Source organism: Dendropsophus ebraccatus, chromosome 8 (assembly GCF_027789765.1).
Source record: "Dendropsophus ebraccatus isolate aDenEbr1 chromosome 8, aDenEbr1.pat, whole genome shotgun sequence".
Classification (NCBI taxonomy): Eukaryota; Metazoa; Chordata; class Amphibia; order Anura; family Hylidae; genus Dendropsophus; species Dendropsophus ebraccatus.
Genome location: NC_091461.1, coordinates 31,299,412 through 31,326,634, shown reverse-complemented (window position 1 = coordinate 31,326,634; position 27,223 = coordinate 31,299,412). Strand labels below are relative to the sequence as shown.

Sequence of the window (27,223 nt, the reverse complement as noted above, 5' to 3'; positions counted from 1 at the left end):
CACAACACAAAGCAGGTACTAACATCACACCTGTGTGCCGGACTAGCACTGGAGTCATGACAATACCATCTTTGGCTGAGCTGTACAGCAAAACTTATAACATCCATCCATCAGTAGCACACTAGATGTATACGTATGTAACAATGTTTCCGCATCACCTCATCATGCCCATCATTCAGACCACTAATTAAAATGGTATCTCAAGTCTCATGTCTTCCAGTACTTTTCAGCTGCTGTATGTCCTGTAGGAAGTGATTTATTCTTTGCTCTCTGCTGCCACCACTGTCTGTAACAGGAACTGTCCAGAGCAGGGGAGGTTTTCTATGGGGATTTGCTACTGCTCTGGACAGTTCCTGTCACATACAGAGGTGGCAGCAGAGAGCACTGTTTCTGACTGATAAGAAAACACAGCTGATAAGTACTGGAACCCCCCCAGGAGTACCCCTTTAAGGTGGCACCTCCAAGCTTTACTCAGTAGTAATATAAATTTAATTACTGTTCTAAAGTACCTTTCCAAAGTTGAGATCATCATATGGGTCAGGAAATCCAGTGAATTCTCTAGGGCTCCCATAAAGATTAAGGTAACAAGGTCCAAAAGTAGGTAGGAACCCAACTTCCTTGTCACTAGATGCTGTTTGGGAAGATCAGACTAAGATTAGCATAATGTGTAAAAGGGTAAAAGGAAAACTATTGCTAAAATAGAAGCTGCTTCAGAAACTCCTTTACTTTACTGACCAATAGGATAGAGTCTGCCCATGTGTTCTCTACAGGAGATTTAGAATGTTCACCGAGATTTTCTGCAACTTTTTAATATGATGTCAGTTGCTCCTTTGGAATATGCTACATGGCTACCAAAGAGGCTAAGGAGCAACAGATAGCATTTAAAATGGCATGCAGAGAGACAGAAGCTATAGAGAGAATAGATAGAGCTTGATTTAGGTCTGACTTTAAAGGTGTTATCTAGCAGAAATCTTTTCCTTTCAAATCAAATGGTTTCAAAAAGTTATATAGATTTGTAATTTTCTTCTATTTAAAAATCTCGAGTCTTCTGATACTTATCAGCTGCTGTGTGTCCTGCAGGAAATGCGGTTTTCCTTTCAGTCTGAGGGTGGGTTCACACTGAGGAATTCTCGCAGATTTTCAGGCGCATTCCGCAGGAAAATGCGCGCGGAATCCGCACGGAATTCTGCCCGTAAAGAGTGAACATTGTGAATGTACATTGGCTTTAATGGGCTTTCCGCTTATTTGTTCACACAGCGGAATATCCGCGCTGAAAATTCCGCCACGGATCCGTTTTCCGCCTGAAGAATTGACATGTCAATTCTTTGGGCGGATTCCGCTAGAGGAATCGTATAGAAGTCAATGGGGCTTTAATTCTACTTGAAATTCTGCTTGAAATTCCACTCACATTCTGCCAGAGCTGAATAGGCGAGGAATTTTAAGCAGAAAACTTTCTGCTTTAATTCCTCGAGAATTCCTCAGTATGAATCCACCCTGACACAGTGCTCTCTGCTGCCACCTCTGTCTGAAACAGGATCTGTCCAGAGCAACAGCTAATTCCCATAGAAACCTCGCCTGCTCTGAACAGTTTCTGTCTCGGACAGAGGTGGCAGCAGAAAGCACTGTGTCAGACTGAAAAGAAAACACCACTTCCTTTAGGACATACAGCAGCTGATAAGTAAGGGAAGAGTTGAGATTTTTAAATAGAAGTAAATTACAAATATATATAACTTTCTGAACCAGTTGATTTGAAAGAAAAAGATTTTTGCTGGAGTACCCCTTTAATTATGGGTATAAGAATGAGTAGTTTTAACTGAATCAGATAGATAGATAGATAGATAGATAGATAGATAGATAGATAGATAGATAATAGAGCAGCTCATATTTTAGCAATAGCTATCCCTTATAGAAAGGCTATTTTATTCAGTTTGTGCTATATCTTCATTATTCTAGAACTGAACAGACATCACTTGCTGCCACAGTACAGCACAGAATAAAACAGCCTGGGGTATAAGGTGTTTTAGGATTAGCATTTTTATTAGTCATTTTAATATTCTGTTTCTCGAATGTGCGACGCGTGCACCAGGTTTAGTCTGGCAGGCAGCGGTATCAGCTTTTTTTTTTTCTTAGCTGTGAAAATTATAACAGCAGAGAAGATTAGTTATTTCACACTGTAGGGAATGCATTGTATACAAGAGTATGAAAAAAAAAAGTTAAAGAGGCATTCAGGACCAGCAAATAACCAGAGATCTACAGTGAGTTAGGGTTCACAGAACCCTGAACGCTCAGGATTTGACTCCTGGTGGGTGAAGAAGACGGATGCCTGGAAAACCTGTCTGTATCCATGTTTTCCAGGTAGCCCTAGGGCTGTATCCATCTTCTACCAAGCTTTCAGGGATTTGCTCACTCACTGTATGACTTCATTACAGAAACAAACTTAATTAGCCGAAACTGGAATGACCCTTTAAGTAGGAGTTATTGTAAACCAAAATTAGTAGTATTTGATGTTCTCGAATGATAACAGAACTTTTAGGTACTTAAACAATTGTATTGGTAATTTGCTAATACACTAACTTCGAACTGCAGGAACAATCTAACAATAAAGCAGACGCCTTACACCCTTGTCTATCAGCAAACTAAACACATATGTATACATTACAACGGTGTGTCTTAATTCTGGTTCTCAGGGTCCACCAATAGGTCATGTTTTGAAGACATCCCATACACGAGGACTGGAATTGAGAAGTAATGCACTATGGATGCCATACACATGCATGTATATCCTGCTGATAGTCAAGAGATGGCAGGGGTACCACACCATAGGCCCAGGGTTCATGGGAATGGCCAGCAAATGGGACCACAATTTAGAATTTCCATGGTAGTCAAGCTGTATTTTAGGTTGTTCCTATAGCTAATCGGAGGTATTTGAAAACAGGTATTCAAACAATTTGAAAAGTTCCTAAAAAGTTGAGGTATCTGATCACTTTCATATAAATCCACAAGATTTGCTTATATTATTGTATAGCCAGTTTGTAATAATTTGGTCACAGAGTTTGGTTAGATTGCCAAGAAAGGTGCTTATTATCTATACAACTAGAACTAGGTCTAGAATTATAGAGCAACACAGAAGAAAAGTTTGCATCAGGCATCCATCGTAAGGCCACAAGCCCTGGCCTGACAGCAGGTGTAATGGACCAAAGTGACAGGTCATTAGACCCAAGGTCAGGCCAAGGCTTGTGGCCAAAAATGGAGACAAAAAGGTGACTTTAATACATTGGCCAGAGTCTGTATTATTCACCTTATGTCTTGCCCCAGTCTCTAGAATAATTTTACACTACAGCAAGGTCAGAATACTACTAGGTAAAAGCTGTCCTCAACCATGAAGATTGGGTCCATTCAATGCTGGATACATCCTACCATGTCTACTACCACCACTACTACTAGTACTACACACCACTGTGGGTGCTGGTTCTCACGGATGTATGGACAAGCAATTATCTATGGGGAAAGATATGCAAATTTGCTCCCATCTAGAAGGAAGTCCTCCATCTACACCAAGTCCAACCCAGAAAAGAGCCTGTATTAGAAATATTAGCCACATAGGACGCCAATTTTGGGGTTCTCTACCCTTTGTACAAAGCAGGGTACTGGTTAGGCTAGGTTCACACTGCGTTTTCCGAATCCGTTTAACGGATCCGTGTTTTGTAAAAAACGGATTGCAAAAAACGGATGCATTTGTGTGCCTCCGTTTTTGATCCGTTTTTCCATTGACTTCCCATTTAAAAAAAAAAAAAAACGGATCAAAACGGATGCGTTCTTTTTTATGCACAAGTACTGTTAACACTACTTTTTTGACCGTTAAAAAAAAACGGATCCGTTAAACGGATGCTGAAAACGCAGTGTAACCCTAGCCTTAAATAGAGGAGATGCTCTCGTGCAGAACATGAACAGATACATTATCTCTTACGATTTCCCCCATACATATGAACAGTTGTCGTGGCCAAGAGTTCATAAGAGACAGGAGGGGTAAACCACTGCCAGACTCCTCTGACATTGGCTTGCCTCTCTGAGAACAAAACAATTCTCTTCTCCACATTATCCGTCATGAAAAAGTTGGAAGGACCCCATTAGAGATGAGCGAACCGGGTTCGGGTTCGAGTCGATCCGAACCCGAACGTTCGGTATTTGATTAGCTGGGGCTGCTGAACTTGGATAAAGCTCTAAGGTTGTCTGGAAAACATAGATACAGCCAATGACTATATCCATGTTTTCTACATAGCCTTAGGGCTTTATCCAAGTTCAGCAGCCACCGCTAATCAAATGCCGAAAGTTCGGGTTCGGATCGACTCGAGCATGCTCAAGGTTCGCTCATCTCTAGACCCCATGCACATTAAACAAAGTCAGTGGGTTTGGCCAACTTTTTTGTAATGTGTATGAGGGCCCTAAACTACTTCACAACTGTAACTTCAACTATATTTCCCATTTATAATACAGAATGACAGCAACATCTTTTGCTTAGATGTCTCCATCACATCTATCCCAGGCCAGCTCTGTACTATAAAGACCTAAAATCTATAGTGGTGGTTTAATGGTTAGAGATTTCCAATCTGTTCTACAGGGCACCTTTGTTGGCAATGTGAAGAATAAGTACAAAGAAGAATACATTTTCTCTATGTAGAATAATATAATTTACAATGCATTTTTTGGAAAAAGGTTAGATTCAGGTTAGATTGTTAAAGCTTGTTGATTAGCGAGGACTGTTCACACTGACAGTAAGCATACAGCACTGACTGAACTGGATCTGCCCAGAGATCTACAAGCAGATCTATACATGCTATTATATACATAGGGCACCATATGCCTATATTCACATGCAGCAATTTCATTCAAATGAGGCTTGTAAAAATGTGTTATAGGAACAAGCTCATTCTGATGAATGGAAAGATTTTTCAGTAGCAAAAATGCATAAAGCTAATGTGCCTCGTGTGGACCAAATCAAATTAAAGAAAAATCTAAATATTTCTTCTGTTCATAATATATTTAAAGTGACACTGTCACTCCCTTTTTGCATTCTGACTTCTCTACACAGGTTTAAAAGGTAAATTTAGCAGTTTTCATACCTCATTTTATATCATACGTTATGGCGCGTGATCAAGTAAAAGGTGATCGTTTATCAACAGCATATTGTGCAAAGTGGGTGGGGCTTCGTGGCAAAGTGACACAGCCCCGCCCCTCCATGACCATCTCCATAAGCACATAGGCCTTGCCCCCTCGCCGGCCATTGGAACAGACTGGCCTAAAGGTCGAGGACTCCTCTAGGATGGCCCATACCAATGGGCTTCGAGGGGGCGGGGCCTGTGGCAATTACATCACGGAGGGGTGGGGCTAAGTGACACTGTTGCTGTGGAGCCCCGCCCACTTAGCACAATCTGCAGTTGATAAAAGATCACTTTTTTACTGGAAAAAGCACCATGACATATGATATAAAATAGGGTTTGAAAACTGCTAAACTTACCTTTTACACCTGTGTAGAGAAGTCTTACTGAAAAAAGGGGGGACAGTGTCACTTTAACAGGCCAAAAGTTTTCATGGAATTTTTCATGTCCGATCAGGTGAAAGGGGGGTCTGGATGGCAGAGTCTGTATATAGAGAGAACAGTCGGAAGAAGACCACTCCATACACTGTGTAGTGGCCATACTGCATCTTTATTCATTCACATCAATGAGAAACAAGATGCAGTAACCCAACACAGCCACTAGACAATGTATGGCGCCACCTGCTATCACCTCCATTTACTCCGTTATGTGGATACTGTGGCTGTGTGATATACACATTATGTACTGTATGTATTTGCACACAAAGGATGTTCTAAGTGATGCTAAAGTGAATCCTGCTGTGGTTACAATGTCACCTTGTAATATAATATGGATTCTGTGCACTACGTGATCCAGTCAGTTACGTACATGAAAGGAAAGATCAGACATGGATTCTGAAGCAGCAACAATCATGCGGGCTCCTGTGCCAAAACTGTTTTTTCGCTCCCTTAATCTTAATATGTATTCAAAGTAAGAATGGTAATTTTGGCTAAAGTTTCTGGGAATCACAGTTTGGGCAGAGGGTTGTACAATCAAATGGGAATCAGATCACACCACTCTATACACCTTCCAATGCCGAAGACCCAACTCCCGGAGTCTCACTGTCTATATTACAAAAAGAAAAGGGTTAAAAAGTACATGTTGAACACAATTCAATACAAAGCAATATGCTCAATATCATCTCCCCAGAGGGAACGAAAAGACAAATTTCAGCCAAAACAGGAGATGCAAAAATTAAAAAAATAAAGCAAAGATAGTAACAAAAGCTAAATTTAAAGCCTAAACCATAGCTTTGTGTAAGAGGTAGAGACCCCAAGTTTCAATGAACAATGTATATCTAGCGACTGTTCATGGAGCCTTGGTCACACAGTTATCAAGCAATGTAATAGGCCCTGTACTCTAAGAGACTGGTGCTCCTTTACAGCGCGGCTTGGGAGTGTAATATGGCCTTTATGTTGTAGATTAGACTATATTGGAGAGATTTATCAAACTGGTGTAAAGAAGAACTGGCTCCGTTGCCCCTAGCAACCAATCAGATTCCACTTTTCTTTCCTCACAGATTGTTTGGAAAATTAAGGTGGAATCTGATTGGTTGCTAGGGGCAACTGACAATTCTACTTTACACCAGTTTGATAAATCTGTCCCTATTTCTCTATAATTATAGAGATCTCGTAAATAAATCACCAAAAAGGGGCAAAGGTCCCAACAGCCCCTACATAAGAAGTCACCAGTCTTCTAAATGGCACATGGTGGGTGGGGGCCCCATTACAGATTTTGCACTGGGGCCTGCAAAGCCTTTAGTTAGGCCTGTCAACCCCATTCCCACAAAGCACATTCCCATTTTACCTTGGGGCCTCCACACACCTCCACTAGCTCATATGATAACATACAGGTCCAAGATCCACCATAAATATTATCCATTATATTTACCATCTTGGCCAGCAGAACAGAATTAGCAATCATTTTGGCAGCATATCACTTCTAAATACGAAATTGGTGTAGACCGACATTATTATGACAATATAACAACGCACACTATTATAGCCATAATGACTGATATAACTGATGCCCAGGTACCTTGTTATGCACAATACTAGAGGTACAGTAACCAATGCCACCTTAGTGCTAGAGTGAACTGGGCCTAGTGCCTGGTCATAAATGCATATGCACATGTCAAGCACAACACATCTGTTGTGGATCTTAGGATCTTGTCTTGTTTGAGTGATTATTTTATCCTTTTATACATTATACCATCTCCAAATTGGCATAAAATTTACACCAATGTGCAGGCATAAAGTATGATAAACACTGTGCACTGACCCCCCCCCCTCCAGACCTCTTGGTGTGAGCGGCGCAGATGGCAACAGGGGTTTGTGCTACAATTTAGCAACTCTTGTGCACAGCAACATAAATCACTGCCAATGTCTCACCTTCTAAATCGCCACCAGACGCAGCAATTTTAGACAAACTCAGAATAGTTGTTCCAACGGCATCGTTCTTAGTGAGTCTGTCCCTGTAGAGATACAGTGCATTAAAATTTTTTTAAAGTAAATGAAAGGTTTTACAAGATTGCTGTCTCCAATAAAGCCATAAAAACATAAATAAATTGTAAAAAGAAAATCTAGCTAAAAATAGAATAAACAATATTATATGAACACATAAATTACATATTTTAATAGATCAATGAATAAACGTAATTTACGAAATAAAAGAAATCATCATATAATTTAATGTTCCAATCCACCCCACTTACCAGTCATATACAGTAAGCCTTATGTTTTCACACACTGATGGAAACTGCAAGAAACACAAGTACAGTTACGTGTTACACTGGCATTTCTCAATCTTCTACTTTTCCCCTATTTAAATTACAACAATGCGGCCTAAAGAGTCAAGTTCACCCACTGAGGCCAAGTTCACATACACTAAAACTAGGTGTTTTTTGTTCCAGGAAAATACTTGTGATCCAATTCAAAGCAAATTTTCACCTAAGAAATAACTAAAATGCAGATGATTTGTTCCACAACCCAAAAATAAGGTAGGTAAAGTGTTATGTATCAATAAAGAACAACGTCAGTAAGAAAGGGGTTAATCAGTTAACTCTCCCTTCACTCAACTCCCCAGGTGGCTGAAAACCTGCTGGTGCTGGTACTAGTGCTGGGTGCCTGGAGCAGCTATTGGTGAAGGGGTTAATTTAGCGGTCAGAGGGAATGTAGCGGTGACACGGATAGGCATTGGAGGAGAACCGGAAGGCGTTTGATCACAGTCAGAGTTCATCAAGTATCAGTGGGTTAAAATAAGAGGGCTTTCTACCCAGTACAGTATCAGGATGGGGACACAGGGGGGCTTGTATTAAGAAATCTTGCTTGTTTACAGTTACAATTTTTTTTTTAATTGTTAGTTTGTCTTGCAAAACACCCTGAAACCAAGTACATGTAATCCAAGGTTTCACGGTAATGTGTTCTATTGTTAGCAACGACCAAATAAATAAATCAGCCGTCACTTGCCGTTAAATAATGCCGTTATTTTCAGCTAATTTTAGGTACAAATATGGCGTAATGAATCTCACCTTGATCTGCAGGTTGACCGCCTGGTTCCATTCCGGATTGGCATTTTTTTCTATCGTTCGTGTACAGACCTTTGAAAGAAAGATGAATGTTACAGAAGACTGACTCTTCAGATCTGCGTTATGGTTTTTTTTGGCTACCCATGAATGGCTTTACCTTCTTCCCGGCAAAAACCACTTCCACAAATGGGTCAACTAAATTCTTCTTGTCAGAGTCTCCTCCAAAGAGTTGTTTAACAGACTGTGCGAAGGCATCATCCACTATAGACAAACACCAGATATGAGAAATACTAGGTTTTTTTTATAGTAATTTCATTTCTCCCCATTCTTAATATTTGCTCGCTGTCAGTAAACAAGGGGGTAACTATATGGGCATTATAGCCTGTGGTTGAAAAACGGTTTTGCCAACAATGTTGAGGAAAAAGTGAGAATTTCTAATGGCTAGCTTTTTATTACATAGTGGTTCAATGCCAATTAGCCACAACAGGCCATCAATATCAGATTGGTGGAGGTCAGAAAACTGGTACCACCTACCAGTCTGCTGTTTGCCAGAGCTATACAATGTGTAGTGGCTGTGCTGGCTTACAACAGCTCTTCTGCTATTGAAGTTAATGGTAGATGAGCTGCAGTAACCCAGCACTGCTACTATATAAAACATACAGAGCTGTTTGCTTCTGGCTCAATTTGCTGGGTGCCATGATTCTGGCAAAGAGCTGGTTGGTGGGCATGCAAGGTGTCTGACCTCCACTAATCATATATATATGCATAGGCCATCAATGAAGAGATCCTCGAAAACCCCTTTAAGATCTCTTTCTACAGTACATTGGGGGAAAACTATCCAAACCAATCAATTTTGTGAGGGCAACCGCTCTGGTTCACATGGATAATAAACCTTTCTCGAGGGATCTGGCAGCAACTTATAACCCTTCTTCCCCATGTTAAAGGGGTTATCCAAGCTTTACAAATTGATGGTCCTATAGAGTCTATCTTCATTGTTCAATGTCTACCTATTATGCAAGTCTGTGTACTTGGACACCATACTGTTTGTAGCAGTAGTGCAAGATACTGCAGCCTTCTCTTGTCCACTGTAGCAAACTAAAAGTCATTACTATAATATAAAGTGCCAATCACAGATCTGTCAGGTTTTCCATACCGAGGAGATATTTGTTGGGACTTACTCTGTGGGATGTCCTCAGCTCTGTAGATCTTCAGTAAGAAGGTCACCCATCTCAGCGCCACTCCAGTGGGAAGGAGGAGATTGCTTTCCACATCATCGGCTTCACTGTCTTTTTCCCTTTTCTCAGTCTTAAAGAAGCAAAATTATCATAAACATACTTAGAAACAGAGACCAAGCCTAATATTATGGTTGGGGACAATGACCCATAAGAGTCTCTCTGCTGCACCTGACCACCAATATACCCTATGTATTGGGGATGCCTATACATCTATGGGTCATGTTAGGAGATGCTACCACACAGATGGGTCCACAAAGGTATGGGGCTCTTTATTACACTGTAAATAAGGACTATAAAGACAGCATCTATCTAATGCCTTCTATAAGAGAGATCTAGTTTTGCATTACTGGAATAAAGCTGTACTCTAAATGCGTTCAATACATTGTATACTGAGTATCTGTACTTACGGGGGGCTCATCCCCAATGCCTACGACAAACATGCTGACTTTCAGGTATCCTTTGGCTCCAGAGCTCAAGTCTTCAGGATCATTAAGGAGAACCCATTTCCGCATGACAGCGTGACCTATAGTCCGAGAATAAGTATTATGTCACAGAGTAACCCTAACACATACTGGGTTATGCTCAGTCTCACTGCTTGTATCAAAACCTGGTAAGATCTCTTAAAAAGGTCTCTTATTAGTTGCAATGCAAAAATATATGGTGATGCCACAGCAAAAAAAAAAAAAAAAAATCTACAACATATATACACTATATATACGCAACATTCTTTTGTAAAAGGTGTAATAAGGGCAACAGTTACACATGGCTTTTGGTGCCAAATGGCCCATTGCCCCATAGGAACAATGTTGTAGAATAAATTTCATATGGCAGGTCGGAGGTCTTTTAGATTTCAAGTAACAACTGGCAGTGGTTATGTTGCAACTCCACAGCCATAATGTTATTTTCTTAGGGTCAGTTCAGACTGAAGAATCAGCGCTGAAATTCCGAGCGGAATCCGCTCTAAGGTGCAGAGGCAGGCGGAATTCAATGTAAGGTATAGGGCACCTCCACTCTCGGCTAAAAGAATTGACATGTCAATTCTTGGAGCAGAGAGCCGCGGCACCCTATACATTACATTGAGGCAGGTAGAATTTCGAGCGGAGTCCACGGCGGGGATTGCAGTCAGTGTAAACTGACCCTAATATAGAAGACAGTCCAGTAGACCCAATGGTACAAGGATCAAAAACAACCAGAGTCTCTGGAACCATTATAAGGTCAATATCCTACTATCTACTATTCATGTTTTCTGTGACCACACTAAATTCATAGGCTTCAATTAATAAAAGTCCTTACCTGGCTCATCGTATATAAAGCCGATGTCAAGCTAATAAAAAGAAGAAAAAAAAACAAAAACATTGTTCATTAGGTTTACTGAATAGAGGATGAGCTACTGCAACAATTCTCAAAAGATTAGGGGTGTACTTTTTATAGATGGGGGAGGCCTCTAGGCAGGAATACAATGCTCTGGATGCTGTAGACAATGGATATACAGTAGCAGATAATTATATATAAAATATAAAGTATACAGCAGAAGTCATCCTAATATTTCCCAGAATATTTTTCTACTGATACAGAGATTGGAAGGGATAGGGGTATTAAGGAAAACTCTTTAAAGGGAATCTGTCACTAGGGTTGTGCTGCCTTAAATGAAACTAGCGAAAGAAATAATGAACAAAGCGGTGTATTACTTATATCTTCAGCCATTCTCCTGATATGCAGGAGAATGGGCTTTAGCCAGCACCACTGACTTCTCCCCCTGGCTGCTGATTGAGAGCCATCTACCTATACAGAGTATACATAGACAATTGCCAGAGAGTGCTGGTGCTCATGAATATCCAGCGATACTGAGCTCATTCACATAATTGTCCTTGTAATTCAAAAGGATTTCTCTGAATCAGCTGCACAGAACAATGTCAGTGACACATCATTCTGTTCAGCGTCTGTCACTAGTTTATGCTACCTTAAGAACTGTCAGCTGTAATTCATGTTTCAAACTGCTGACACTGTTCTAGAACAAGGAGACCCATGGTACCTCCCATATATCTCTCTTTGCTTCCAGAAGACAGAAAAATGCTTTTATTTTCCAGTGCAAAGTGTCAAATTGCTGAAGTGCTGAATGCTCCCCTCTCCTCATCCCTAACTATGCTTGGGATTTAGATTATAGCTGACAGTCAATTAAGCAGGGACAGGGATGGAATGGGGAGCGAGGAGGGAGCCTGGAATAGCCTCTGACAGTTGGCACTGGAGAAGAGCAGTATTTTCCTATGCTATAGAGGCACAGATGGATATATTAAAGGTACCATGTGTTTCCTTGACCTAATAGTGTTTGAATAGACCACTTTTGTCTAATGTGCTAAGGGCTATGCATCGCCCTTACCTAAAGTGTGTTAAACAAAAAAAAAAAAAAAACACTAGAACATTAGAGTGTTCAAACATAGAGATCAAATGTAACTAGTGTATAATAATTAACCATATGCATTTCTTTATTTAATTTACCTTGAATTCTCCGATCAGGCTGTCCGCTCTTATGGATCCAGAATTGAACAACTGTAAAAAAGCATAAGAATAATACACTATAATAAACTGTGAACTCGAAAACTGTGTGCATGTTACAGTATCTTTACTATCTATACTATACACCAGGCAGCATCCATGAGTAAAACACAACAAAAAATAGTACTGTGTAAGTCTACATCATCAATACTGATAAAAAGATGTCACGTACCCGCAGTATGACGGACTCATCAAACAACTCCGATGGGGTCATGTTGACATTGTAGAAAAAAATCTGTTCAATAAAAACACAGGCATTACAGGACACGGGAACAGGCAATGATGGTAACCACAATAATATCTCTATATACATTGCTACGCCCTGTAGTTCTAACATTGAAATATCCACAATATACACACCACACACATACCTATGTCTGTCTTGAAATTATTTATAGATACTTAAGCCCCATACATGTTACAAAATTCAGCTGGACCAGAGCTGGCCAACTATCCAACATTTGTAATGGTCCCCCTCTGACAAACAGAGCTGTATTTACAGCCTGTAATGCTCTAGGCTCTCAGACTAAATACACCCCATTCTGGCGATTCCACATGCGTCAGAATTTTATATTCATTTAGCAAAAAAACATTTAGCAATAAAAGCCTGATAAGGGGTGAGGTGCAATAAGATTTCCGAGTCCTATCCCATTCAATCTAACCCTGTTGCAGACTAAGCTTGGGTTGTCCAAGCTTAGAAAAACACGGCTACCCTCTTCCACCTCTCATGTCCTCAGTTTGGATGTGAGTTTTGCAGCTCTAATGAAGAGCTGAATTGTAATACCACACACAACCTGAGGACATGGGTGGTGCTGTTTGTGAAAGAAAGTAGCTGTGCTTTTTCTAATCCTGGAATCCTGGATCCTTTAATGGAACCCATGGAAACAACCTGGCAAGCAACCACTTCTTTCATAGACCAGTAACCAGATTTCTTTATGTAGATGGCTGGATTTCCCCTAGATATCCAAGGAATAAATTATGTTAGAAATGTGTCACTTGTGGGAAAACCTTAACATAATTCATTGTGTCCTGAAAACTTTTATTTATTTTTAATTTAAAGTGGATGTCCTAGAGTAGACAAATAGGGTTTTATTATGCTGAAACAGCACCCCTATCGCATCACTATATGTAGTGGGAATAAGCTGCAATCCCAAGGTTCATGGACATGAGTGTCACGGTCTCTGTGAGGGGAGGAGGGCAGAATATTCCAATCCAGGACATCCCGTTGCACAGAAAAGTCCTATAAATAGAGTCTAATTACAGGACTTGGAGAACTTTAGAAAATAATAAATCCCAGACAATTACCTACACGTGTACGTTCTGTAAGAGCTGCAGACGCCTTTTTCTGGCTCTATAGCAATAACTGGTTCCTGCACTAGATGGCACAAAAGGAACAAATACAGTAAAGTGTGATGAGAACAGACACGTACCTCATCAAAGAAGGGGTTGTTTCCTCTCTTGATTCTTGTCCTGTGGGTCTGTCCGGCCACACTGACCTTCACCACAGGCTTAATGTTGTTCCCGGATAACTGGCGCCCTTCAATCACCCGGATTCTGATCTGTCCAAGGAACATTTAAGGAAAAGTATTTGGATTACTGATAAATTGTACATCTAGGTCTAAGGGCCCTATTACATGGGACAATTATAGTGCGGAAACTGTTATATAGTTCGGATTTAAACGATAATCGTCCTGTGTAATTGGAGGCAACGATCGAAAAATCGTTTGTGTGTCATTGATTAAGATCAGACCCTAAAATCATTGTTAATCATTCACTGTAATTCCGCATTTGTTTACTAATCCTTCCGTGTTATTGCACATCGTTCCTTCTTTTGCTGGGATAAGATGGAGTAAACAATCTATCGTTCTGTGTAATATGGTGAACGATTTCAGGTTAATGAAAAACAATGGGATTTTTTCTTTTGTTAACCGTTAAATAACGTTTCGTCTAATAGGACCCTAAGGCTGCTCATGTGCTGACAGCTATTCCCTCCAGCTCCTCCATAAAGAGGCACACTTAGGGCCCTATTCCACCGGACGATTATCGTTTGCATAATCGTTAACCATTAACGATCTCAAACGACCGCTATTACGAAATACCTGAAAACGTTAGATAATCGGTACTTATGATCGTATTTGCGATCGTTTTTTCTTCGCTATTTATTCGCTATTGCGTTCGTATCTACTGCGAACGACCGAACGATGTCTTATTCAATGCGAACGATTTGCAAACGTTTTGCGAACGAGCAATGTTAAAAATAGGTCCAGGTCTTATAAAGCGATCAACGATTTCTCGTTCGGTCGTTAATCGTTAACTGCATTTCAACCGAACGATTATCGTTTAGATTCGAACAATTTTAACGATAATCTGAATGATAATCGTCCGGTGGAATAGGACCCTTAAAGGGGTACTCTGGGCTGGGGGGCTTTTTCAGCTGCACGGCCGTTTCCTGGTCTCTGCAGGGGCTTAAGACGTGATGTTTCAAGTCTGCTCAGCCAGTCAGTGGCATAGGCGGGATCCCGCCTCTGTCACTGAATGGCTGAGCGGTCTTGAAACGTCACATCTCAAGCCTGCGTCAGTGACCAGGAAGCGGCCGGGCAGCGCGGACCGGAGCAACGCAATCCGGGACCCGGCGCTGTGCTGTAATATGGATGAAGTCCATCTCTTACTATAACAGGGGGTATCTTGGCCCATCAGAAACTACAATTGCCACCATGCCCGCACAGCCTTATAAGATTTCCTATGGAAATTTACCTGGAAATCTTGGGCTTTGTTGGACAGGATCCTTCTGGTTTTCTTTCCTTTTGTAAGACGTCGGGCAATTTGATTGTCTGCCTGCCCAGCAGCCCCCGGTGTACTGGGATTGAAACCTGAATCGACAACATCTCCGTCTTCTTCATCCTCATTTTCTAAAACATGCAAAAAAGGGCAATGACAATGATGAAAGTGTTCCAGGACATCAATCAAGGCTAGCGGGCGGGGAAAGGCCCCTGGGGATCGACTCTTGTGGTTCAGGCAGCATTAAAGTGATAACAAGTTCATACTTCAGGTTCATACTGAGGAAAAGACAGAAATTCTGAGTGGAATTCCCACCACAGACATGTCAATTCTTTCAGTATGAGAGTGGAGACACCCTATACTTAACATGGAGACACTGACGCAGGCGGAATTCCGAGTGGAGTCAGTGGTGGGGATTCCGCTTGGAATTTCTTTCTCTTTTCCTCAGTGTGAACACAGAAGGTTCCTCAGAAGGTAATACCATGTTATCTACATACCAAAATATTGTAATTTCATTACAAATGTCAAAAACTTTTTATCTAGACTTGATCATGCAAGAACATTTAGTTTCCCTAGCTTCCTGATAGCAGCAACATGACAAGATGGAGAGATCTTATCAGAATGTCCATTGACAAGCCTCCACTTTCAGCCGGTGTGGTTTTTTTGGTTTAAAAAAAAAAAAAAAAAAAGTGTATTCAGATGAATTATCTAGAGATTAGCAAATTACAGGTATGTACAAAAGAGACAGATTAGCAATTGTAGAAAATGCGTAACAGCTATTTACATATAGCCACTCGCTAAAGGGCAGTCAGGGAAGTAACAGTACACTGTGACGTGCTAGGTTTTCTGAACACACCCAGACCGACACGGTTGGCAGTAAGTAAATGGTGATGCGTCGTGTACATCCGACTTGAAGAACAGGTTTTGACAACAGTAAACTAAGGTTTTGATTTGCCATGAAACACATGCAGTGTAAACTCAGATTAGCCGCCCAGCTGGCATGTCCCGTATAGTTGCATGGATGACTATGGACAAGGATTTCCCCATGTCCCGTATAGGTGTATGGATGACTACGGACAAGGATTTCCCCATGTCCTGTATAGGTGCATGGATGACTATGGGCAGGAATTTCCCCATGTCCAATATACTGTAGGTGCATGGATGACTACGGACAAGGATTTCCCCATGTCCCGTATACTGTAGGTGTATGGATGACTATAGACAAGGATTTCCCCATGTCCCGTATAGGTGCATGGATGACTATAGACAAGGATTTCCCCATGTCCTGTATAGGTTCATGGATGACTATAGATAAGGATTTCCCCATATCCCATATCGGTGCATGGATGACTATGCACAAGGATTTCCCCATGTCTCGTATAAATGTATGGATGACTATAGACAAGGATTTCTCCATGTCTCATATAGTTAAATGGATGACTCTAGATAAGGATTTCCCCATATCCCGTATAGATGTATGGATGACTATGGACAAGGATTTCCCCATATCCCGTATAGGTGTATGGACAACTATGCACAAGGATTTCTCCATGTCCCGTATAGGTGTATGGATGACTATGCACAAGGATTTCTCCATGTCCCGTATAGGTGTATGGATGACTATGCACAAGGATTTCCCCTGCTCACACTTTTAAAAGACAGTTTTCATCATTGAGAATCTACTTTCTACCCAAATTTTTTAATCTGAATAGTAAGAATACTTCCACACAATGCTGACAATATACCAAATGCAGTAATACCTCGCTCCATTCAGTATCCAAATAGTACTACCATGCAGTGGCTCAATAAAGCAAACCATTCACTGTAAACTATACTGCCATACAATGCTTAGTGTGCCTGTCACCTTTTTTTTTCCAGATTTTATAGAGACATGTCAAAAGTTTTGGTCTATCAGGTTCTGAGTATCCAGACCCCAACCAACTGTTAGAAGAAGAAGGAAGTAAAGCGAGCAGCTATGAGCTTCTCTCCAGGCTCTCTGTGTGCACAACCAGGATGATCCCAAAGACTTTCTTTGCCGGTTTCAGTTATGTGGCACAAAGCAAAGAGAGATCACACAGCGGGCACTTTTTCCAGCGCTTTCTAGCTATCGATCTGTATATAATCACCCAAGACCATAGCTGACCAAAACATCTGACATGATTTTACAACAGACTGTGGCAGCCATGCCCATATCGCCAATTTAGTAAATGGAAGTCAATGAGACTACCTAGACAGATTTAGTAGCTGGCTGGAGAGTGGATGACGCTGTCCTGCCTCGGCCACTGATTGGTTGGACAAGCCTGCAACATCAGGTCCTGCAATCGGGACATAGTGGGTGAGATACTGGAGATAAGTTATTTTTAAACATCCCATCCCCAGGCATATACACCATGGGCCCTTGCCCTCTCATTTCGTGACAGGAACTCTATAAACGAAAATCTGCAAGAAATTTGTAAGACTGACATGCTTCAAATGGCATTTTCTCCATATGCTATAAAGGTCTGGATAAGAAAAAACCTTTAAACAAAGACAGTTGTATGGTCAGTGATATAGATCCACTTAAGATCTCTATGGCAAGACTTCAGAAGAGGCCATGCAGTCATGAGAAGTTCTCAGTAGTGCAGCCTTAGGCTTTAAATCTCTAAAGAATATATAAAGAATTATAAAATTTAAAGGATTATTTAAAGGATTATAAAATACAAGACAACATGTCATTTTTTTTTTTCTTTAGGGAAGGCATCTTTTAAGCAATTCTCTGATAACACTCATTTAAGTGTTTAAAAGAAGAAGAAAAAACATAATGCAAATAAAAGCAGTCACATCTACTGCAGGACGAACTATCGTACAGTTTGTCATTTATAAAATATTTCCTCTTTAGGTTATGGAAAGAAAAATGCACAAAGACAGGAAAGGGTCTCTATGAAATATAACTACAGTACAATGCATCATTATGGTCACGGACATTGTTATCTCTCGACAAAACGCAGAGCTAAATTTCCTGCCTCTCTGCGCTCTCTCACCACCTGCCATCGGAGGAACAGCCACGCTAAGTGACCGGGGGATTCCAGACAATGCCAGCCTTTAATCAGGAGAAAACTAGTCCGTAAATTTCTTGAGGATGATGAAAAGGATAAATACTTGAGGATATTAAATAGCCAGTAAATCTAGATAATAATCTGACAAGCAATATGGCCGCCATTACAGCTCACGCAAAGGTTATCGCCCAGGTTCCCCAAAAAAACAAATAAGCACTGGATAGAAGTTAAACAGATCCACACAAGGTCTGCCATCCCTGGAATATTTTAAAGGAACATTCCTATCAGGAACATTGATGGCATAGACATACATCATACCATCACAAGATGGAGGCCCTCCCTACCAATCGCTCTCAGGAGCCGGCAACAATTATTTGGGCTGGGTTATATAGTGTACGTAACTCCTATAGAGGTTAATAGGAGCTGCATATAGAGAGTTGCACTGCTAGCTATGCTTTTTCCATAGTGTTCCATAATGAGTATGGCTCCCAGTGCTACACTGTTCATAGTAACATCATTGTTAAAGGGAATGTATCAACCTAAATTTCTTTTACCGATTAGTCAGATACTAATTTATTTTTATTTTTTTTAATGTTTCTATTTACTGGACTATAGTTCTTATTTTATTTTAATGTTTGTTCACTGTTATGGGGCTGCCATCTTGCCTGAACTGTTTTTAACAGCATTAAAGTGACATGCTTTACAGCAAGCCTCATAAAAATAAACAGACAGAGACCGTCCTCTTGAGATGAATGTAAAACGTTACTGAGCGTGCTGTGTAGTGTGCGTGCACAGTCCCTTTAAAGTAAACTGGGTAATCGACTGCTTGGTTGTTTCAGTTTCTTGACCACCTCCAATGGACATAATTGGGCTTGAGGGGTTGGAGGACCCTCGAATTTGTAACCATGCCCTGTGCATATGCCATAAGCATCCAGTAACAGCAATTTAAAAGGGGCACGTCTGCATTTTTTTTTCTTTTAAATCAACTGGTGTCAGAAAGTTATATGGATTTGTGATTTACTTCTATTTAAAAACCTCAAGTCTTCCAGTACTTATCAGCCACTGTATGTCCTGCAGGAAGTGGTGTATTCTCTTCAGTCTGACACCGTGCTCTTTGCTGCCACCTCTGCCCTTTTCAGAAACTGTCCAGAGCAGTAGAGTTTTTTTAATGGAGATTTGGCCATGTCAGGAACTGTCCAGAACAGTAGCAGAGGTGGCAGCAGAGAGCGCTGTGCCAGACTGGAGGACTTCCTGCAGGACATGCAGCAGCTGACAAGTAGTGGAAGAATTGAGATTTTTAAATAGAAATAAATCACAACAGAAAAAATAGCTGAACTACCCCTTTAAGCACTGTACAAGTAGTGCCCTTAGACCAACCATAAGCAACCTATGTTTAACAAATTAGCATAAACCCAGACCCTCTTCTGGTTTAAGCCGGGATATTGGAATAATTTTTTTAAACAAAACATTTGTGGGGAATAAATATACACTGACGAACAAAAAAAAACTGTCTGGCTTTCCCGGAGCAACCAATCACAGCTCAGCTATAATATTAAAACCTGAGCTGTGATTGGTTGCTTAAGAAAAGCCAGTCAGTTTGGCTGTTAGATTCATTAATCCCCTAGCAACCAATCACAGCTCAGCTTTTATTTTAACAGATGTTATTAAGAGATTAGAGCTGAGCTGTAACTAGTTGTTACGGGCAACCCGTATTTGCCTTTCAAAGTGACATTTTGCTTTCTTATAGAGAAGTGTTCTGATCAGGGGACCATGCTCAGTTGTTTTTTATGTACTAATACAGTATATTGGTAGTGGTTGTCATTATGAGACAAACCCTTTAAATTGTAAAGTTTTTTTTTTCAATATACTTTTATTAACCTGTTCAGCTTCAGTTTTCTTGTAGAAGAATGCCCCCTGCCCCCCCCCCCCCCAATCCTAAATAGTCATTCCTATGCTGAATCTGTATATATCTGTATAGCTGTATTAGATGCCATTTTAGAGACTGAGAGCATTGGGTAAAGCATCCAAAGCTATTTAGATGCACAAAGCACCGGTAACAGCTGTGTGCTCGCTTCGCTGTTCCCAATGCTAGCTATTAGTGATGAGCGAAAATGCTTGTCCGAGCTTGCTACTCGTTCGACTATTAAAGGTACTCGAAGATGCTCGATGCTCAGATGAGCATCTCACGATACTCGAGAAAATGGCATCATCCTTTTCCTGCAAGTATGGGCGCAAATTTCTCAGCCAATCAACATGCAGGAGACTCTTTGGTACATCGTGCGATGACGTGGGACCCATACATGTCGATAGCAATTGGTTGGCCAGATCAGATGACCCTGCCATATAAGTTTCTGAGACCGGCGGCGCTCGGCTCACATGCATGCTGAAAAAGATTAGGGACAGAGCTGCTGCTGGTCAGGGAGAGCGTTAGGGAAGGAATTAGCATTTCTGTAGGCAGGGATACTAGTCAAAGAACCCAACAGCCCTTGTAAGGGCTTAAAAAGTTTTTTATTTTTTTATTTTTTTTTTATTACTCCAGACTGCTGGCTGGGACTTGCAGTGCAGCTAACACGACTTTAGTAGCTCACTGTGGTGGTCAGCTGCTGGCAGAAAGGGGACATTAGGTGTTGCATACAGATCTCAAAGAAGTCCTCAGTACCATTATATTTTATTTTGTGGCTGGTGCTGCTGCTGTTGTACATTACAATAAATAACCAACACCGCACTAAATCTATAGAATGTAACAGCTGTTGTACATTATATTGCTGTGATTTGTAGTACAGCTGCATAGTAGAACCTCGCTGCTCATTATCCTGTGTAACAGGTGGCATACACCATATAGCAGCACTTACACACAGACTCTATATGACAACCTCCAAAAACTAGCCTGACCAGTATAGAAACATAGAAGATTGTCGGCAGAAAAAGACCACTGGGTCCATCTAGTCCGCCCTTTTAGTATTTTCTTCCTTATTATCTTAGGATAGATATATGTCTATCCCAGGCGTGTTTAAATTCTGTTATTGTAGATTTACCAACCACCTCTGCTGGAAGTTTGTTCCAGGTATCTACCACTCTTTCAGTAAAATAATATTTTCTTACATTGCTTCTGATCTTTCCCCCAACTAACCTCTCACTGTGTCCTCTTGTTCTTGAGCTCAGTTTTTTTACTAAAAACACTCCCCTCTTGAACCTTATTTAGTCCCTTAACATACTTAAAGGTTTCAATCATGTCCCCCCTTTCCCGTCTTTCCTCCAGACTATACAGATTCAAATCCTTAAGTCTTTCCTGATATGGTTTATGCCTCACACCCTCCACCATTTTTGTAGCTCGTCTTTATCTGTTGTCATCTGCAGCCAGTCTACAGGGTTGCTTTCTTTTTTAGAGCAGCCTTATCCAACCTCACTGGTCATTATCCTGTGTTAACAGGTGGCATACACCATATAGCAGCACTTACACACAGTCTCTGTACGACAACCTCCAAAAACTAGCCTGACCAGTATCTTTTGTCATCTGCAGCCAGATGACCACCAGGCTGTTGCCTAGAATTTGGCATAATGGTGCGATTAGGCAGCCTCAGAGGCATCCATACATGCTGCCTCTGCTGTTTCCTGTCCATTTCCGTGGTGTTTCAATCATTTTCTGAGGTTGACAGGTTTTCACGCAACCTTTCCTGGGCCGAGCTTGGGTCCTCTGCAAAAATGCTCCCATTGACTTCAATGGGGTTCGTTACTCGAAACTACCACCCGAGCATCTGGAAATATTCGTCTTGAGTACCGAGCACCCGAGCATTTTAGTACTTGCTCATCACTACTAGCTATATATTTCTTAACAGCTTCACCAGATGCCATATCAAATGCTCTCAAATCATGGGGTATACCATGTAGAGAGCACCAGAAGAAGTTGTAGTGTATGAATAGCAAAGGCTAAAGATGCTAAACATGTCAATGAAGTATAATTAATAAAAAAAATAAATAAAAAAAAAAAAAAATCTGTTTATGCTAAATGTATACCGGCGCAATGACGCTATACTGAATCTATTTGGGGTCTGTATACAGTAGTTCCTGCAATTTTGAAGGTAGGAATAGGGCTGCAGACTGCATAATTGTTCCCATAAAAAAAAATTCTAAAAAACCCTACAGAAATAAGTAAGTGTGAAAAATGTGCAAATATGAGTCATAGCACTGGGGCTAGCTAGGGAGAGGTTACTAGACAGTATAAATTAGCTATACAGGGCTTCTCCCGGAGAATGACTGCCAAAGGCAATGCAGCTAAGCGGCCTTGCAAGGACACCATGAAAAAGACAACAGAGGAACTGGAGATATTTCCTGCCCATCCCCATAGTAAAAGCAAGAATTATGCATCATTTTTCCTATCAGGCTTGGGGGGGGGGGGGGGTTATAAAAGGTGCAGAGGCTGCAGCCAAATCAGAAGCCTTGGTGCCTCAGGGGCCACTACACTATGTATGGAGCTATCTGCTTCCTGCTCCTGAAAAACCCTCTAACACATGGGGGTCCAACCTGTGGCTCTCTAGCTGTTACAATTCTACATTTCCCAACATGCCTGGACTGCCACATCCAAAGCTTTGGCTCCTCAGGCATGTTAGTTCCCTAATACCTGCAAATACTTATAGCGGCTTGGCACTCATTGCTATGTAGGGGGCCAATATAAAACAGAAGAGGGTAAACAGAATGTTAATCGAAACACATAATCTGATTATGTACCTGCATCAGTTTGCACATTTGTACCTCCTGGATCATTTGGATTATTGTTAGGGGACGCAGGAGGTTCATAGGAGACCGACAAATCAATAGTGGCCTGTGAAGGAACAAAATAAGAACGTGCTAGACAAAAAAAAAAAAAGTGCTTTTTAGCCATAGCAAGTAGCAGATACAACACGAGAATTAGAAGTCTGTTATACAGTTTCTTTCGCATGTACTTCTGGGGGAATAAAACACCACCACCAACCGCTCTACATAAAACGGGCCAAAAAAAAATAATCTATAACTCACCCCAATGGGCTGCCCCTTGTCACTCATCAAAGCTAAGCCTCGGAACGGAAGGGATCGACCGGGTCCTCCAGCAAAATCTTTAAGGGATATAGTTGCGCTTCCAATCAATCTGATGGAACAAAACAAATTTCAATCTTTCAAACAAAACATATTTATTATTTGAGTTTATTTTTTATTTTTTTTTTATAATAAAATAAAGAACATTGATTGACTTTTCATTCAACTCATATGGGGAACAATATCAAAAAGAACATTTCTTGATTATCCATTTTTCACAACTCCCATAGGCATTTTTCACAACTCACATAAATGTCTTTTATCGGCCGTATTAGAGTCACATAGAGCCAAAAATACTCCCCATATATGCAAAATTATGGCATTAATTTACATAATGAGGCTATGTCCACACAACGTATTACGTTATCTCTCCATCTATGGGATCCTGGCCGGAGCGTATACACATGATATACACTCCAGCCAGGACCCCTAGCGGCGCTGCAAACAACTGACAGGTTTTCTGCGGCCGCTATAAGCCTGAGGGTGCGTTCACACCTACAGGATCCGCAGCAGATCCGCAGCAGATTTGATGCTGTGTTATTTAAATTAAATCTGCTGCGGAAAATACGCTGCGGATCCGGTAAGTGTGAACGTACCCTCAAGCAGTATTTGTGGCCAAAAAAAAAAAAAAAAGACTGAGTGAATATAGCCATAAACTGCAGTGGTGAGTGCCGTATACATGAGTGGTCACATCTCCGTTTAGTCTCCTCCTAGTTGTAGCCACCTTTTTTTGCCTTGCATGGGAGAACAGATACCTATGGGATATTCTATATTTAAAATGGGAATATGGGAAATTTTGACTGTTCAAATTGATCAATACCCTACTAACTCCAAAAAAATGGAAGCTCCATTTGGGTGGCCTTGTCTATGTGCAAATTACTTTGTTTCGATACATAACATGGCATAGATTACCCCAAAAAAAGACCAAGATGCCATCTAGTCAAACATTAAAAATTGTAGTGATTGTCCATTCTTCTCTGGGTCTGGTTAGGGCACCTAGAAATACTATGAAACGGAAGGAAGATAAACCAGTGGGGACCACTGATCATTCTGAGCCAGTTCATCTACTGGAAGCACAAAAAGGACCAGTCAGATTGCCAGAAGGTTCAACGGCCTTCCGTGACTCTTAAAGAACAAAGTCATTAAACGCCAAGCTAGCTTGTAATATGCTTATAATTTATTGCTCAGAAAATATGTACAGTACCCCTTACAAGTTTCAGATGGAACCAAAGAAAGTTATTTTTATGTGCGGATCGCCGTATCTAAAAGCCGTTTAATTGGCTTTCCTAATAATGCGTGATAAGCGACAATATTATTCTCGTAGTTATTGCACATAGACCCCACATTACTATTTAAAATATGTAAGGCTATAATTTACACACATTAACGGGAAGGGGAGGGGGGACCGTATTTATTTGTTATAAAACAGCATCTCTATTGTCTTTGGGCTGTAACTGGTATTGCAGCTGTTTCCCATAGAGTAGTGATGTACAGGCCCTTTCCTATCCCTGGACAACCCCTGTGCAATAAATATATACATATACAGTGGTACCTTGGTTTAAGAGTAACTTGGATTAAGAGTGTTTTGGTTTAAGAGCTCACAGGTTTTCAAAATTGTGACTTGGTTTAAGAGCATTGCTTTGGTTTAAGAGCTCCCTGTATTGGGTGAGAGGGCGAGTTGGGGAGGGCCATGGTCTGCATAGCGGGGTCTATAGCCCTGTACTCTGACCCAGGAAGTCTCCCTTACCTTCCAAATCATAGCAGATCCACTTCAGGCTGGGGCTTACATCAGGGGACAGGACTGTGGAGGTAATCTCTCCATGGCTGTAACCCCTCTCTCCCCGGACAGAGAGCGCTTCATGTATGTGCCCACATCTGCCCTGCTCATTCCTTCCTGCTCCCTGCAGTCTCTGTCAGCCCTTGTGTTTCCCATTCTCCATTACCGTACAGTAACTTATAATATCACATATTCTGCTGTTTCTGAATGTTTGTTTCATCTGTTTTACATGTTATTATAGTGCTTGAAAAGGTCCCTTTGAGTGGGTAAATGGGTCCCTTTGAGTGGGTAAATGGGTCCCTTTGAGTGGGTAAATGGGTCCCTTTGAGTGGGTAAATGGGTCCCTTTAAGAGCGACCTGGGTCCCTTTAAGAGCGACCTGGGTCCCTTTAAGAGCGACCTGGGTCCCTTTAAGAGCGACCTGGGTCCCTTTAAGAGCGACCTGGGTCCCTTTAAGAGCGACCTGGGTCCCTTTAAGAGCGACCTGGGTCCCTTTAAGAGCGACCTGGGTCCCTTTAAGAGCGACCTGGGTCCCTTTAAGAGCGACCTGGGTCCCTTTAAGAGCGACCTGGGTCCCTTTAAGAGCGACCTGGGTCCCTTTAAGAGCGACAGGTCGCTCTTAAAGGGATCCAAGTCGCTCTTAAAGGGATCCAAGTCGCTCTTAAAGGGATCCATGTAGCTCTTAAAGGGATCCATGTAGCTCTTAAAGGGACGGGACCCAAGTCACTCTTATAGGGACGGGAGCCATGTCGCTCTTAAAGGAATGGGATCCAAGTTTCTCTTAAAGGGAAGTCACTGGTAAAGGGGCGCTCTTTTCAAGCACTATGGGCCACATGTATCATCCGGCGGACGGATGATTTTTGGCGGAAAGTGCCGATTTGCGTATTATTTTATACGCAAATGGCCGATTTGCGAATAAAATAATCGCAAATCGGCACTTTCCGCCGAGTACGCCAGGGGGCGGAAAGGGGGCGGAAAGTAGGCGGGAAGTGGGCGGAACGGAGGGCGCGGACTCAGAGTCCGCGCGATTTATCATCCGTTCCGCCCAATTCTACGCCGAAAACCTACTCCAGTCCTCAGCTGGCGTAGGTTTTCGGCGGTGCGCACCGGCGCGCACAGGATTTATGTACAGGCAGTCCGCCTCTACATAAATCCCCGTACCGCCGGAGCTGCGGGGGCATTTTTAAGTCCGGCGTAAAAAACGCCGGACTTAATAAATGCCTCCCTAAGTATTTTCCTGGAAATGCAAATCTAGTTAAGAATAATAAATTATTTTTGGGGTGTGGAACCAATTGTCTGCATTTCTCTGGTTTCTTATGGGAAAATTTGCTTTGGTTTAAGGAGTGGATTTGGATTACAAGCGCATTACCGGAACGAATTATGCTCGTAATCCAAGGCACCACTGTATATGTGTGTGTGTGTATTATTTTTATATATATTATATATATATATTTTTTTTTTACATACATATACACACACACAGTATATATTTCATTCACACGACTTGTTGCGTTGCAGGCGTTAGAAGGTAGACGTGCACTGTCAGAAAGGTTACAAAGTCCTTAAAATAAAAAAACTTGAACGGATGCCCAGATGGTGCTGTAGCAAGCAAAGTTTTCTTTGGAGAGAAGTCTGGGAAATTAGCCAAAGTAACTAACTGTATACACATGAAATATGGAGGTCCTTAGAGCAGAAAGGAAAAGGTCTCAGAGTAACGGTGCGTACAGGGGGAAGTTCCTCCATACAACCGAACTTAAGATCTAGCACATTCATTGCTTAGATGCAAATGAGACAATATAATTCCATCCAGTAACTCCAGGGCCTAGAAAACATTAATATACATTCTGACATTTGTAGATTTTTTTCAAACTTGTTTTTATAAATTTTTACAAAATTACAGGGTAGGAAGGGGGGCGGGAGGGAGCGTTGGAGAAAACAAAAGTTTTGTAAAGCTGTTTATAAGGTGAAATAATCCAAGATGGGTCTTCAGAGTGTGAATTACAAGTAAAAACTGGAACGGGGGAGGGGGGGGGAAGGGAGAGGAGACGCACAGATCCTAATGAGAGCACAAGTGTAAAGATAGTAAGCACATTGAACCTAAAGTGGATTTAGGTT

At 41.3% G+C, this 27,223-nt stretch overlaps 1 protein-coding gene across 1 annotated transcript in view; it reads right to left on the bottom strand.

Moving 5' to 3' along the window:
* The window catches only part of MYOF (myoferlin), a 70,541-nt gene extending 47,157 nt beyond the window's left edge, over window positions 1–23,384 (bottom strand). Inside the window, exons 1-15 of the mRNA XM_069980105.1 lie at window positions 23,276–23,384; window positions 22,988–23,081; window positions 15,204–15,358; window positions 13,880–14,008; window positions 12,622–12,684; window positions 12,393–12,443; window positions 11,190–11,220; window positions 10,304–10,419; window positions 9,840–9,966; window positions 8,819–8,922; window positions 8,665–8,733; window positions 7,849–7,892; window positions 7,526–7,608; window positions 6,162–6,200; window positions 510–631 (exon numbers count right to left, since the gene is read on the bottom strand). Coding sequence (XP_069836206.1) covers window positions 510–631; window positions 6,162–6,200; window positions 7,526–7,608; window positions 7,849–7,892; window positions 8,665–8,733; window positions 8,819–8,922; window positions 9,840–9,966; window positions 10,304–10,419; window positions 11,190–11,220; window positions 12,393–12,443; window positions 12,622–12,684; window positions 13,880–14,008; window positions 15,204–15,358; window positions 22,988–23,081; window positions 23,276–23,302 — 1,254 coding nt within the window. The 5' untranslated portion in view covers window positions 23,303–23,384. The remainder of the gene's footprint in view (window positions 1–509; window positions 632–6,161; window positions 6,201–7,525; window positions 7,609–7,848; window positions 7,893–8,664; window positions 8,734–8,818; window positions 8,923–9,839; window positions 9,967–10,303; window positions 10,420–11,189; window positions 11,221–12,392; window positions 12,444–12,621; window positions 12,685–13,879; window positions 14,009–15,203; window positions 15,359–22,987; window positions 23,082–23,275) is intronic.
* Between the last annotated feature and the right edge of the window lie 3,839 nt (window positions 23,385–27,223).